The sequence below is a fragment of the Amborella trichopoda genome, chromosome 13 (assembly GCF_054954075.1).
Source record: "Amborella trichopoda isolate Santa Cruz 75 chromosome 13, AtrichopodaSantaCruz75HAP2 v2.0, whole genome shotgun sequence".
In the NCBI taxonomy this organism is placed as follows: Eukaryota; Viridiplantae; Streptophyta; class Magnoliopsida; order Amborellales; family Amborellaceae; genus Amborella; species Amborella trichopoda.
The window spans coordinates 815,490-828,832 of NC_142348.1; the positions used below are offsets into that span (position 1 = coordinate 815,490).

Here is a 13,343-nt window from a genome sequence, read left to right on the forward strand (position 1 = left end):
CACACCATACATTGGATGCCTCATTTTTTTGCATGCATTTATGTAGTTTTGTCTCAGTACAAGCTTGCAATTTTAGGGCTACAAAAGACCTCCACTTCTTCTAAGGTTGTCCTATTATCATCTCCAAACAATGACTCCTTCCCATCCTCTCTCTTGGCATAAGACAACCCCAGTCTAGACTTGGCCTGCCTAAGGTCACCGATGCCCGAATTCGTGTCGGGACCTGCAAACCCTCCCATTACGGGTGCAAGTGGGGGCCCGATCAAAAGCCCATCTGCCCCAAATTGGGGTCCACCTCTTGCATAATCAAATAGGGCAGCCCCACTCCCCCCTATTTTTCGCAATTTGATTGGTTTCTCACTCTCTCTAACATTTCCTTTGGTATCTCTCCAATAGAATAGGAATGCATCAAATGTGTCATAGTAGTCATCCGTGCTCCTATAGCCCTCTGGGTTGAAGGCACCAAACTTGAAGGACTTGGTGGTGTACCCCATTATCACACAGGGTCCCTTGAAGTCGCAGCATGCATGGAAGTTGGTGGCACTGAAGCCATCAATGGATGCCTTGTAGCAACACTTCAGCTCTCGACCTTGGGACCATGTTTTATTTAATTTTTATTAGTTCTTAAGAACCAATTTGATTATCAATAACAAAAATAGAGTTATTTCTTCTAGAATTCAAAGAAAAAAAAAAAACAACGTTTCAGCCTCTTGGGTTAGTGTTTTGGGGCTTACTCACCCTTAAGAATGATGATAATGATGATGATGGTGGTGGTGATAGTGATGGTGACGATGATAAGTTACACTTTATAGTAACTTATGAATATAAAATAAAAGCACATATTTACTTAATGCAATTGCTATTAGAAAAATATAAGCTACTAAAAAATGTGCAACATCTTTAAGTTAATGTATTTGTTTTGATGCAATATAATGAACTCACTAATGTATTGCATTAATTACTTTTTGTGTCTCTGTAACCTATGTTTAGAGAAACATGTCACAGTGGAACACAAATTATTTTGGATGGTTAGAAGGATAGTCTCGAGATCATTTTGAGAGGGACTTTTTTTTCCCCCTTTCCTTTGGGATTTTATAGGTATTTACATGTTGCATTAATTACTTTTTGTGTCTTTGCAACCTATGTTTAGAGAAACATGTCGCAATGGAACACAAATTATTTTGGATGGTTAGGAGGATATGCTCGAGATCATTTTGAGAGGGACTTTTTTTCCCTTTCCTTTGGGATTTGTTTTTGGCATTTTCTTTTCACTTCTAACTTTGATTATCTTCAAATATACTCTATGTCTTATATTGATTTCACGTTTTCTATGGTTTCCTTCTTTCATTAATTTTCTCTAAGAAACCTGAGAAAACCCAAAATCTAAACTTGTCCTTTTTGAAAATAATATATTACTGAAAAACAATTGAGATTGTGGGAAAATATGTTTGGAACATAAAGTTGCATGCGGCCCATAACATAAAAACGTTTCTATTTTTTTATTATGAAAGAAAATATATTGAACCTCAAAATGTTTTTACACCTGTTAGCATTTGCCTCTATAAAACATCTGATTAATAGAGGCCTAGACAAAATATCTGTTTGAAAAGTTGAATCGGGCTCTGATTTCCCAGGTTCTCAGTCCAATTTGCCTGGTCTGACTTGGCCTATTCCGGAGTTGGACTGGGCCATATTTAACAAAGAAAAATCTATAAACTGGGAGAATCTAGGGTTCCCCAAACTGGAATCACCTGCACCCGAGCCCGATCCAATTCCGAATTGGGTCCACAATTTTTAAATGACTGCTTAAATTTTTGCAGGAAATAAAACATATTTATCATCATTTCTATGAAATGTGTCATTTCATCTTATGTATCTGAGTTAGAGAAGATAAAATTGGATGGTTTGGAAACTCCAAAAGCATAACATGGAATTCCTATCTACAATGTAGATTTTCAGTCTATTTAACAATCGTGACTGCCCATTTGAATTATTATTATTATTATTATTATTTTGGTTAATTTCGATATAGACTTGAGTGGCCACCACAAAAGAAAATGAAAAAGAAAGAGATGAATTGATATTATTAGTTGTGGGGAGCTTTACCTGCTAAGAAGGTGCCTTGCAGAAGTGAAGGAGAGAAGGGCAGATCAATTTGATGGTATTTGGGCTCAGGTTTTTGGTCTCTCTTGTTTGTATTCCATTGGAAAAAACTGCTAATTCCATTGATTTTAAATGTAGAACACATGAGGGAGCCAGGGCGTCTTGAGCACTTTTACATGTCGTGAGAGAGGGTTCTTGAGCACTTTTATGTCGAGAGAGAGAGAGGTGTTGAGCACTTTCATATGTCTTGGGAGCCATATGAGCCTTATCACATTATCTGCTGCTCCTTGGGGTGGGGCCTACTAAAAACCTATAAATTTTGTCAATAGCTATTAATGTCGATACAGCGTATCCATTCGAGGAGGAGTTACTATTGATTAGGCCAAAACAATCACACGTACTCATCAATCACATTTACCTCATCGATTTATCCCAATCTCATTTGTTTGTGTAGTCCTGATGTCTCATATGTATAACAAATTTCTACCAAAGTATAAAAACATAAATATATTGACATACATACCCAACTCGCTAAAGGGAAAAAGTTTTGGGTGTGATGCGGGGATGCATCTGGTATTGTCCGAGATCTGCACTGTTAACAATGGGCAGCAAGGCCAACCCTCTCCTCGTCAATCTATGGCAACGCTCACCGTGTGACTTAGCAGTTTCTTATCGTTCTTCTCTTTTGGCTTCTCACACTCTATTAAAACCTCACTGACCGGTGCCTCATCGATCTCTTGAAATCCGGCGAGCCTTCCGAGCTCCTCCGCCTCCTCGACCACACATTCGAGCCTTGCAACTGTTTCCACAAGCAATGATACGAATGCAGCGAGAGGCAGGGCCTCCGAAAACTCAAGGGTTGTAAGCATGATTTTACTGAGTGTTGGCCTTAGAACTCTTGGACTTGCTGACTTTTCCCTATCCCTATTCCAAGAAGTGAGCCTCTTGCCTTTCCATTCGAGCAATGCAGAGGTGTCAGTTTTCACTGAGGGTAATGAGACTCCGGACTCTCTAGTCGGAATTTGGCCAGCATGAGGTGAATTTTCTTCATCTCTGGATGAAATTTTGCTGGCGTGAGGTGAATTTCCGGTGTCTTTGGCTGACATTTGGTTGGCATGAGGTGAATTTCCGGCATCTTTTGCTGATATTTGGTTGGCGTGAGGTGAATTTCCTGCATCTTTGAGTGGAACCTTGACTGCAGGGGATGATATTCCCATGTCCTTGATCGGAATCCGGTTTACAGGGGATGAGGCATTGGCATGTTTTGGGGTTAGTTGGTCAACAAAAGATGAAAACCGTGGAGATTTGCGATCAGAGTGGCCATGGCCTGAGCCATGGTTGGAGCCAACGAAGAGGCGGGGTTGCGATTTCAAGGCAGTGTTGAGGTCCTGTAAAGCATCGTGTAACTTGTCCGAGAGAAGTTGCGACGAACACATGCGCTTATTTCTTATGCTGTCGCCCAGCGCATTTAGCACTTTCGACACCTCTCCGGCAAGCCGCTTGCATGGCTCTTTGAACAGTATGCACACTGAGCGTGGTGTCTGGAGAGCACAAGTATTAACTCCAATTAGTAAATATTTTAAATGTGTGATTATAGCATGGCTCAGAAAATCTTACTTTCACTACTATAAAACGGTAGGGCCCCTAGCCGTTATGACCATTGTAACATGTTTTTACAGCCTGTTTCGGTGAACATCTAAATGCTGCACAGTGCCGGCTTATATCTGGCCTTATATACACAAAAAGTCATATAAGGCCGATGGTGATCTCTCTTACGGCGTGTTTATTTTTCAGAAAGTATTCTTTTAAATAGTATTCTTTCAGATTTTGATGTTTCACAATTTTCATGAAAAGTTCAGAAATTTTCAATAAAAACTCACATTACTGTGTTAAAAAGTGAAAGGTTAAGTTCTTAAGGGGTAGGAGTTTAATCTTCTATAATTTTTTTATTGATCACTATTCACTATACATAATATAAATACATAATATTAGTATTATTAATATGATATAATATAATATAATATTATTATAACATATTATTATATAATATATATTGATCATATATTATATGTAATATATAATATTATTAGATATTTATATTATATTATATATTCTATATATTATATATTAATTATATTTTTTATAATATATAAATATTATATATATTTGTTATATTCAATATATATTATATTTATATATTTTATATAATGTCTTTATATAATTATATTATAAATAATATATTTATTATATTAACTAAATATTAAATATAATATAATAAATAATAATATAAATATTATATACATAATATACAAATATATTTATATTATATGTTATATATGATATAAATATGCATTAATAAAATATATTATATTATATTATATATTTATTTATTTATTTATGTGGTAGATATGTAAATGTTATCAAACATAGTACCCAAATTTTTTTTAACATATATATATATATATATATATATATATATATTTATTTATTTATTTATTTATGTGGTAAATATGTATATGTTATCAAATACAGTACCCAAAACTTTTTTAACATTCCAATCGGTTATCAAAGACAGTACTTAGAACTTATTTAAACAGAACAAAGCATTCAACTTTCCAAAAGATTTAAAAACATTCAACTTTTTAGAAAATATCTTTCAAAAAAACAAACACACTTTTAAGGAACAACATTTTGTCTCCTTCGAAGATAGGTCCACAATGTGCTGTAGGTAACATCCTCACATCCAATTACCACATTGTGGTATCCATTCATACTGTTGATAGCTCCAATTAATACTTTCAAAATGTAACTCCCCAATCTATTAAAAAAAAGGGCAGGGGGCTGTTTTCCCTACTCAATTACTCAAAAAAAAAAAAAATTTTTATTTTGTACCATAAATGTCATCACCATTATGACTTTTTATAGTGGTAGTGGTCCTGGCTATTATTCCTTAAGATAAACATTATTGCTTAAGATAAATGTTCTCATTGTATATATTTCTGTTACTTGAAAGTAACGTTACCTTGAAATATGCTTTGGTTTTTCATTATTAGTGGGCCACATTTGTTCTACTCTTGCCCAAACATGCTTTCTTTTGGAACCTTGAGTTTGTCTCCGTGCAACCTTACTTATCGTCACAACCTTATATAAACTTCTTCTTTGTTCAAATGTATTCATGTGTAACATATATTTTCCAATTTTAGAATATGGTTTGAGGTAATTCAAAGGAAAGATTTTGATATTTATTTGTGTTTTTACCAAAATTTGAATATATCAGATGTATTTTTTGAATCAGTACCAACACCTTGAAATAATATCGACAAGTGATTTGTTATCCTTCTGTTTAACTATGAAACTTGATAATACCCATCCTTAGTTATGGCCTATATTTCATGCAAAACAAAATGGAGAAAAGAAGAAAAATGGGAAGAAATTTGATACCTGAATTTCTGATTGAACACAACCATGCAAGGCCACTGTTGTGTATCCAAGGTGTCTGAGGACAGCTCCAAGCTTAACATACTGTTGCCCTGGATATGGATGACAACGTCGAGAATGTCGAGGTTCCCAGCTCGCAAACAATGCCTAAATATCTCAAAATTCAAAATTGGGGTCGAGAGCTTTCTTGATAAATAAAATCATAAACAGATAATGGGATCATATACTACAAGACCATGCACTTTAAGACTCTTTGTATGTTTGATACAGGAAGGTTATGACCATCGTTAGCTTTTCTCTTTCAACACAAAGTTCGAGCAATACTTTATGCAGACTGAGTATGGTCGATGACAATTAAAGATGATTTTGACCTTTTGTTATTTACCTTTAGTAAATAACAAAAAGAACAATGATCTTACAGGACCCTCTCATACTCATGTGTGTAGGACTTCAAAGGATCATCATTAAATTTGGCGCAGATCTTTAGAAAAGTAAGTTTCACATCCATGTGATAATTTTTTTAGAGATCAATGCTAAATTTAATGATAATCTTTTGGGGTCTTACGCACATGGGTGTGGGAGGGTCTGATAGGATCATTACTCATAAATAAAAAATAAAAAAAACACAAATTACCAAAGATTCATCTGAGGATTTCGACTCCAGAATGGCTCGATAACCATTGTATATGGGATCTTCTGAGGACTCTGTGCTGATAATTTCTTGGTCCGGGTCCTCGAAGTACTTGTTCACGCAAGCTGCAAGAAATTCGAAATTTGTCTCAAGGATTTTTATTTGCATGAGAATATAGCACAATAGGGTTCATAGGTATTAGATTCTTGTGAGAGAGAGAGAGAGAGAGAGAGAGAGAGAGAGAGAGAGAGAGGTACCTAGACTCCCCTTTTATCTTTTCTATATCTTTTTCTTTCTCCACTTCAATGTCTCGAGGTATTTTATGTGTTGATACATCAAAAATATTTGTCCTAAGTTTGGATAAAGAGAAAATATACAATGAGATCATTTACCTTATGGTATAAGGTTATAATCACTCTTAGTCATCAAATGAGGCAGCCAGAGGTGAGGCAGCCAGAGGTGTACCATTTGTGTGAACTTTATGTAAAGAAATGATATATCTTGAATAATTTGGTTTCATATTTGATAGTTCAGTGTGATTGTGACCTTATCTCAAAGGTAAATGGCTTTTAGTATACAACACAATAAATTTTGTTAGGAGAGTTTCAATTACTAATATTTGTTATTATATAACTCTCATTAAGGTACTAATGAAGTTACTTTTTATCAAAAGAAATGGAGATTGAATTGGATTAAAAAGTGAGTTAACTTAATTCTGAATTTGTATGCTCTCTTCAATTTAATCGAGTTGAATTCCTTGTGTCCCTACCTTTAATTGTGGCTTAGTATATATACAGGATATATCCATCTTCACCGTTTATTCCAAAGGCTTCTAGAATGGACCAGCTGGTTCTAGACTAATAGTATACACCCTCTAGTTATAAATTAAACACTCTAAAAACATAAGGAGGATTAGAACTATTAATGGCAAGGCAAAAAGCACACAAAACTTTACCAAGATATTAAAGTAAAAACAAAGAAAAGAAATTTAAAAGAATGAAAAGAAAATGATTAAACAAGGGAAAATATCCATATGATCAATAGAAACTTATGGACATAAGTATTATCACCATTCATTCAACTGATGGAGGGTGATGAAGGCAGAGTTGGTCCCGGTAAATGGTTCATCTGATGTTCTTCTGGCTCCCAATCTCTCTCCATCACCATCCTTCATTTGATTGTTGGCGTGATGCATATGACCACAGCTTTTCTATAACCATATGGATCATAATATACTTTTCTGTAAATAAGAGTCATAGAAAATTTGAAATCTCAGACCTTCAAGTGATTTCGCGAGGCCTTCGAGCTTCGAAACAGTAGAATCATGGAGGTCTTGGCCAGACCAAATGGGGAAGACGAGGAGGCTCATCAGAAGACAGAGGCCACAACCTATGGCGATCGTATAGAAGCGTTGGTGCGCCATTTGTAATATGTTATGCACTCGAAAGCTCGAAACCGTAATTAAATTGAAGGTAAGCAAGAAAATTACGACGCCATAGTCATAGTTCTTCTTTATGTAAGGAACAAATCTGATATAGGTAGCCGCTGCGCCTGGACAAAATTGCAAGAAAAATGGAAAATCAGAAAAACAAAAACCGTTTAAATTTGAAAGTAAAAAATGCTAATAGTGTGTCTATGGCCATGAAATTCATTTACTTTCTCTTGTTCTGTATTATGAAACAGATATCTATGCTTCATTTTCTTTTTCTTTTTTCTTTATTGTTTTTTTAGTAACATTTCTCTGCTCAAAAGTCAAAACTAAAACTAAGATTGGTAAAGTAGACTTGTTTTTGTGTATTTCATTTATAAGATTAGCAACCCATGAAAAAACTTCTTTTTCTAATAAATGACAAATATTCCTTGTTTTAGATAATGGAAAAGAAAAGCATCCACTTGTAGGAAAACATCAATATTTGTCTTTAATATTTTTTTTCATCGCTGGAGAAACTTCCAGCTGTCTAATAAAATATGAAACAGTATTTTTACTTATCCATGGAAGGAAGACAACTCATTTTTTAGTCAATGCAAAAGAAAGGCTTCAATGTTGTACAGAGATGTTTGTATACTGGATTTGGAGTTTTCTATGTAACCCTTACTCCACCTATTGAAGATTCCTTCAATCTTTATAGATATTTTCTCAGAAAAAATCTCTCAAATTTTCTGATGATGAATGAGGAAACTGCTGACCAGAAAGATAATTGTTTTGTACCTATAAGAAACACTGCAATGCCGATAAAAACAGCTCGGCCGACCGTTCCCGATTTCTCTGCAATGAATTCGATGAAGAACGCCAACGAACCCGCGATAAGCGTCCCTAATCCCCTGTTTAATCCTTTGCATAATGTTGCACCTAATCCAAAATATTCAAAAGATAAAACAAATATGAAATAAAGTACTCTGTTAAAAAAGAAAATCAGTAATCCAACTTAGGGTATGATTCAGGAAACGACTAAATGATCCAACCCAAATGAATAAAATGCAGAAACAAACTATCGAAATGGATTAAAAAAAATCTGATGAAACAAACAAGTAAATGATCGGCCAAAGTAAACAAAAATCTTTTTTCTTTTGGGTAGTTCAATGGAGAAAAAAAATTTATTTAGGCAGTAAACAAATCATTTGATTTGAATGTAATATAATAAATTTGTTATGTACCAGCTGTGAACTCGAGCACTACAACCACAGTCATGACTGCCCAAATGGAATTCGCCCCTATGCCTTCAAACAAAGGCTCCATGAGATACAAGAAAGAAACTAAAGTTAGAGTTAAGCCAACTTTGAGAGAGTGCACCACCCTTCTTGGGTCTTCTTTCCCAACCTTCCATACGTTCTTTGCTAATATTTTCGGCATTTTTCGGATCCTCGAAACCCATATCGGTGCCTTCGATTCAGTAGCCGGAAACTCGCCGGAAAATGTTTTTCCGGCCATCTCCAAAAGCTAGACAACCAAGAATACTGTAGAAGAGAGGGGAGGCCTTTAAATAGAGCCCATATACTCAGTGCTTTATAGAGGACAAATTTAATGGTTTTATTTATTGTAAGTAAAAAAATGGCAAAAATAATAAGTATTTACAGGGTTCGTACTGTTTTGCCTTTCCCTTTCACCTGAAACTGGGCTTTATGCACATGCCCAGGCTTGTGTCTTATAGGGAGATGTATTATATTAAGGTAGTAGTTGTAATTTAGGGGATGTTAATTATGTACCCATAAGGATGTGCCAGCATTGCATGTGTTTGGTATGTATGCACGTGACATGAATCCATATTACATCATGCCATGTATGTATGAACACCCACTTTCTTATTTAGGAGGAAAGACCCTATGTTGGTGCAGGCCCAGTTAGAGAGAGAGAGAGACATATTTTGTAGAGAAATCTTTCTTGGAGAGAGAAAGACCTTAGTAGAAACAGAAATTTTTATAGAGAGAGAAAGACATTCTTAGTAGAGAGAGAGAGTAGAGTGTGTGTGAGTGGCATGCTTCTTGGCGTGTGGACAAATAAGTACTTTCAATTATTGTCTCTTCCTACCACCTTCTTTAAATTTAGAACTTAAGAAATTTATCAAAGGACAAAATTTATGTAAGATGTCAACTTTTTGCTATTAATTTACATTTTTTTGATGTTGAAAAACTTTTAATTTGATCCCAGTGTATCCTGTAGCAAATTATGTGGACTGCACATTTGTAAGATTTTCAAGTCTTTATAGATCTGCTTGATTTTTGCTATTTTTAAAATTTTAAGTTTCATAAATAAGTATAAAAATCGGTTTCAAGCCAACATAAGTTTTTTGACATTGGAACTACATCTCTAGGCAAAAGTTAGATGTACACCTTATTTCTACAGTATAAAGAGCGCGCTTTGTAGAGAATTGAGTGTCAAAATATCGTGAGAGATAAACCATTTAATATTTTACCTATTTGCAATTACTTTAACTTAAGATCATGTATTTTTAATAGACATTTTGAAATTAAATAAAAAATATTGTTGAAATGATAAATTGTTCACCTCTTATGTGGATTTTAGTACTTTAAGCATTTGTCATAATACTTTAAGCATTTGTCATGGAAGGTTCATGATTGAGCAGTAGGAAACGACCATCATTGAAAGTACCTCTATTTATCTTTTCCATTGAAAGAACCTTTATTTTCATATCTTAAATAGTCCATATACAAGTAGAGCCCAATTACAGGAAATTGTCTGTTAAGCCATTTTCCCTCTCTCTCTCTCTCTCTCTCTCTCTCTCTCTCTCTCTCTCTCTCTCTCTCTCTCTCTAGGCTTGTTTGTTAAGCCATTTTCTCTCTCTTTCTCTCTCTCAGCCCTCAGCTCTCTCTGTATCTCACTCAGTCTCATACATACTCTCTCTTCAGCCATTACTCTCCCTCTCTCTCAGCCCTCAGCTCTCTCTGTATCTCACTCAGTCGCATACATACTCTCTCTTCAGCCATTACTCTCCCTCTCTCTCTACACTCACTCATAAATCTCTCTGTCTCTCTGGCCATTAACTCTCTCTCTCTCTCTAGCCATTAACTCTCTCTCGTGAACATAAAAGTCCTAACTTGTGTCATATGCACAATACGAGTGCATCAGTGCCTAGCCTCTCCCCTTCATACTTTTTGCTCATGGTGTCTCCATCACATGCCTTGCATGCATGAGTGTGAACATAAATCCGTGGATGACACTCAATGCAGGCTCATGCTTACGTATGTGTGTATAGATATATGCTTTCCATGCATGTATACATGCATAGGCATCACGTGACCAAGTGCTAATCCATCCTCATTACTAACCCTAAAAAAAGTGACACATATTAAGTCCTTTATGGTTACCGGCTCTTGGTGCAACCACAAAGCTACACCCCCTCCCTCTCTTTTCACTTCCATTTCACGAGCATCTCCTCACCATCAATTTAATTATTTTTTTTTTTTTTTTTTTCTTTTTTTCTTTTCCTCTCTTTTTTTTTTTTTTCCGGGTAAGTACCTACCTTCACTTGTTTTCCCAAGCAACATATGGGAGTTCACCTTACATGTTGACACTGCCCCCTCCTTTTTCCTCCAATTTTGACTTTTTTTTTTAACGATCCTTAGAGTGCCAGTTGGCATTGCAACATCATGACAAGTAGTCGAACCCCCACAGTCGTCGAAGCGTCACGGTTTGCCACTTGGCATGCACGTGTGAAGCCTTCTGTTTGGTATTGAACAATAGGTGGCGGCCACTTGGCACATCTGGAGAATGGTAGTACTGCCCGTACTGAGTCTTGAGCAAGTTCCAGAAAAGCTCTGATCAAAATCAGACTTGATGAGTAGGTATGTGGGCGATTTGGGTGTCCCCCATAATCGTTTGATATTATATTTATATGGGATTATCTATAAAGAGACCATTTATATTTTGTACATGTACGTTACAATTATTTCCACTCATTATATGTCAAATTGGATGGCTTGGGGTGAGTCAAGAAGTCTCAGATTATTATTTTTTGGAACTCTGTGTCATTCAATGATACTCTTACAACCATCGATTTTGAAATTTAAAAGACAATAATTATTGTGACCTCCATGTACAAAAGATAAATTATCTCTTTATAGACAATCCCTATCTATATTAATATTTTCTATTGATTTTATCCAATTTAGGCAATCCAAATCAATATACTGGGTGGGTGATCCATAACCTGATTCTGAGTTCTAAAACACTGGTATGAGCATAACATGTGACCTCTCCAAAGTATTGTTGTTGAATTCATTTGGGCTTCTGAAACCTCACTTCAGTCATTCGGTTTCCAAATCCACGCTGTACAACAATTTTGATAGCTCATCGAAATCATATATTAACGACTCAAAAAAAAGAAAGAAAGAGAAAATAAAGAATTCATATGACATGGGCCAAAGTATCTAGACTAAGAAACAAATCTGACTCTGAATGACTTAATCAAATTTCATATACTTCATTGAAAAGGAAAACTAAAAACTAATTTTTTTTTACTTTTGTGTAAAAAAGTTACTGTCACCCTTAGTTGTCATTTGTTAAATGGGGGTGTTGTACATACTAGTGACGGGGCTCAAAGCCTCAAAAAATTTCTTTGGACTTTGTGGGGGTAACGACAACTTGGCTATCCTGTGCATCGAAGTGCTGACGGTATTTGTGACCTTCGTGTACAAAAATAATGACCTCCATCATATATACAATTCCAATGGAAAACACTAGAAATGCCTTTAAAATTTTGTTTATTTATATGTAAATTTAAAGTTATTTATTATTTCACCATATAGCATTAGGTGTAATGGCAAGAGACAAAAGATTGTATTAATCCAGCTTTAGAGGGAAACAAGAGCAACAGACTCGCTAATATTGTTCAGGGAAAGAATGTGATTTGTTTGAATTCGCTGAAAAACATGGAGTTTTAAAGAGAAGGCCCCTGCATATTGTACTTTTGTGCTTGCATGTAAGAGGAATGATATCTAGAAAGATAACCTTTTAATCATTTTACTTGTAAAAGTAAGGTTGTGATGTTTTATATTAATTTTTTATTTGAAATATGTAGTTGTATTACTATCATAAAAGATGTGTCATATTTTGACATTATCTTAAAAGACGTATCAAATCTATACCGTCTAATTAAAATATATACTGTAGAATATTAGCAACCTTACTTCTAGAAGTGAGGCTGCAACCTTACATGATATGTACCCTTTATATGTTCATATTTGGTATAAGAAGTTCAGAATTACTTTTAATTGTTAAATGTGAAATTTAATAGCTTGGATGTACTACAAAGTTCAAGAGATTCTTTTGGGTTTTTGAGCCTAAACAACGGCACAAACCCAAGTACCCAATTTTATATCAAATAAATAATGGAAATTGTGACCTTTTCGTACCAAAAATAAATGATCTTATTGAATATTTTTTTTAATAGTGAAAGTGACCTTTTAGTTCTAATACAACTCAAAATATAGGGCCATTTTTCACGCACATGAGTCAAAATCAATGAAACATGATCAAGCGTTTCACAATGGATCGAAATAAATAAAGGAAATTACGAAGATATAGAAAATCAATAAATTTTTGAAGACATCTTTATGACATCGTGAGCTCTTTTATTTATTTACTCAATAAAGGAGCTCACGATGTCATAAAGGGGATCCTTTATTTATTTGTTTATTTATTATTTCACAATAA

General features: G+C 34.8%; 2 protein-coding genes across 3 annotated transcripts; both read right to left on the reverse strand.

Annotated features, from left to right (window-relative positions):
• Nucleotides 1-11: 11 nt before the first annotated feature.
• LOC18437432 (TLDc domain protein) lies at nucleotides 12-3,895 on the reverse strand. The gene is made up of 2 exons (XM_006847640.4): nucleotides 2,107-3,895; nucleotides 12-589 (listed from the first exon to the last, which is right to left on the reverse strand). The coding sequence occupies exons 1-2, from the start codon at nucleotides 2,246-2,248 to the stop codon at nucleotides 54-56; spliced, it is 678 nt and encodes a 225-aa protein (XP_006847703.1). The 5' UTR covers nucleotides 2,249-3,895; the 3' UTR covers nucleotides 12-53.
• Nucleotides 2,502-9,170, reverse strand: LOC18437433 (aluminum-activated malate transporter 12). 2 transcript variants are annotated; one of them, XM_006847641.4, is made up of 6 exons: nucleotides 8,828-9,170; nucleotides 8,382-8,522; nucleotides 7,451-7,723; nucleotides 6,176-6,297; nucleotides 5,545-5,688; nucleotides 2,502-3,644 (listed from the first exon to the last, which is right to left on the reverse strand). In XM_006847641.4, the coding sequence occupies exons 1-6, from the start codon at nucleotides 9,099-9,101 to the stop codon at nucleotides 2,733-2,735; spliced, it is 1,866 nt and encodes a 621-aa protein (XP_006847704.3). In that variant the 5' UTR covers nucleotides 9,102-9,170; the 3' UTR covers nucleotides 2,502-2,732. The 2 variants fall into 2 exon arrangements, with proteins under 2 accessions (XP_006847704.3, XP_088712212.1); XM_088856086.1 differs by lacking the exons at nucleotides 7,451-7,723; nucleotides 8,382-8,522; nucleotides 8,828-9,170 and adding an exon at nucleotides 7,243-7,338.
• Between the last annotated feature and the right edge of the window lie 4,173 nt (nucleotides 9,171-13,343).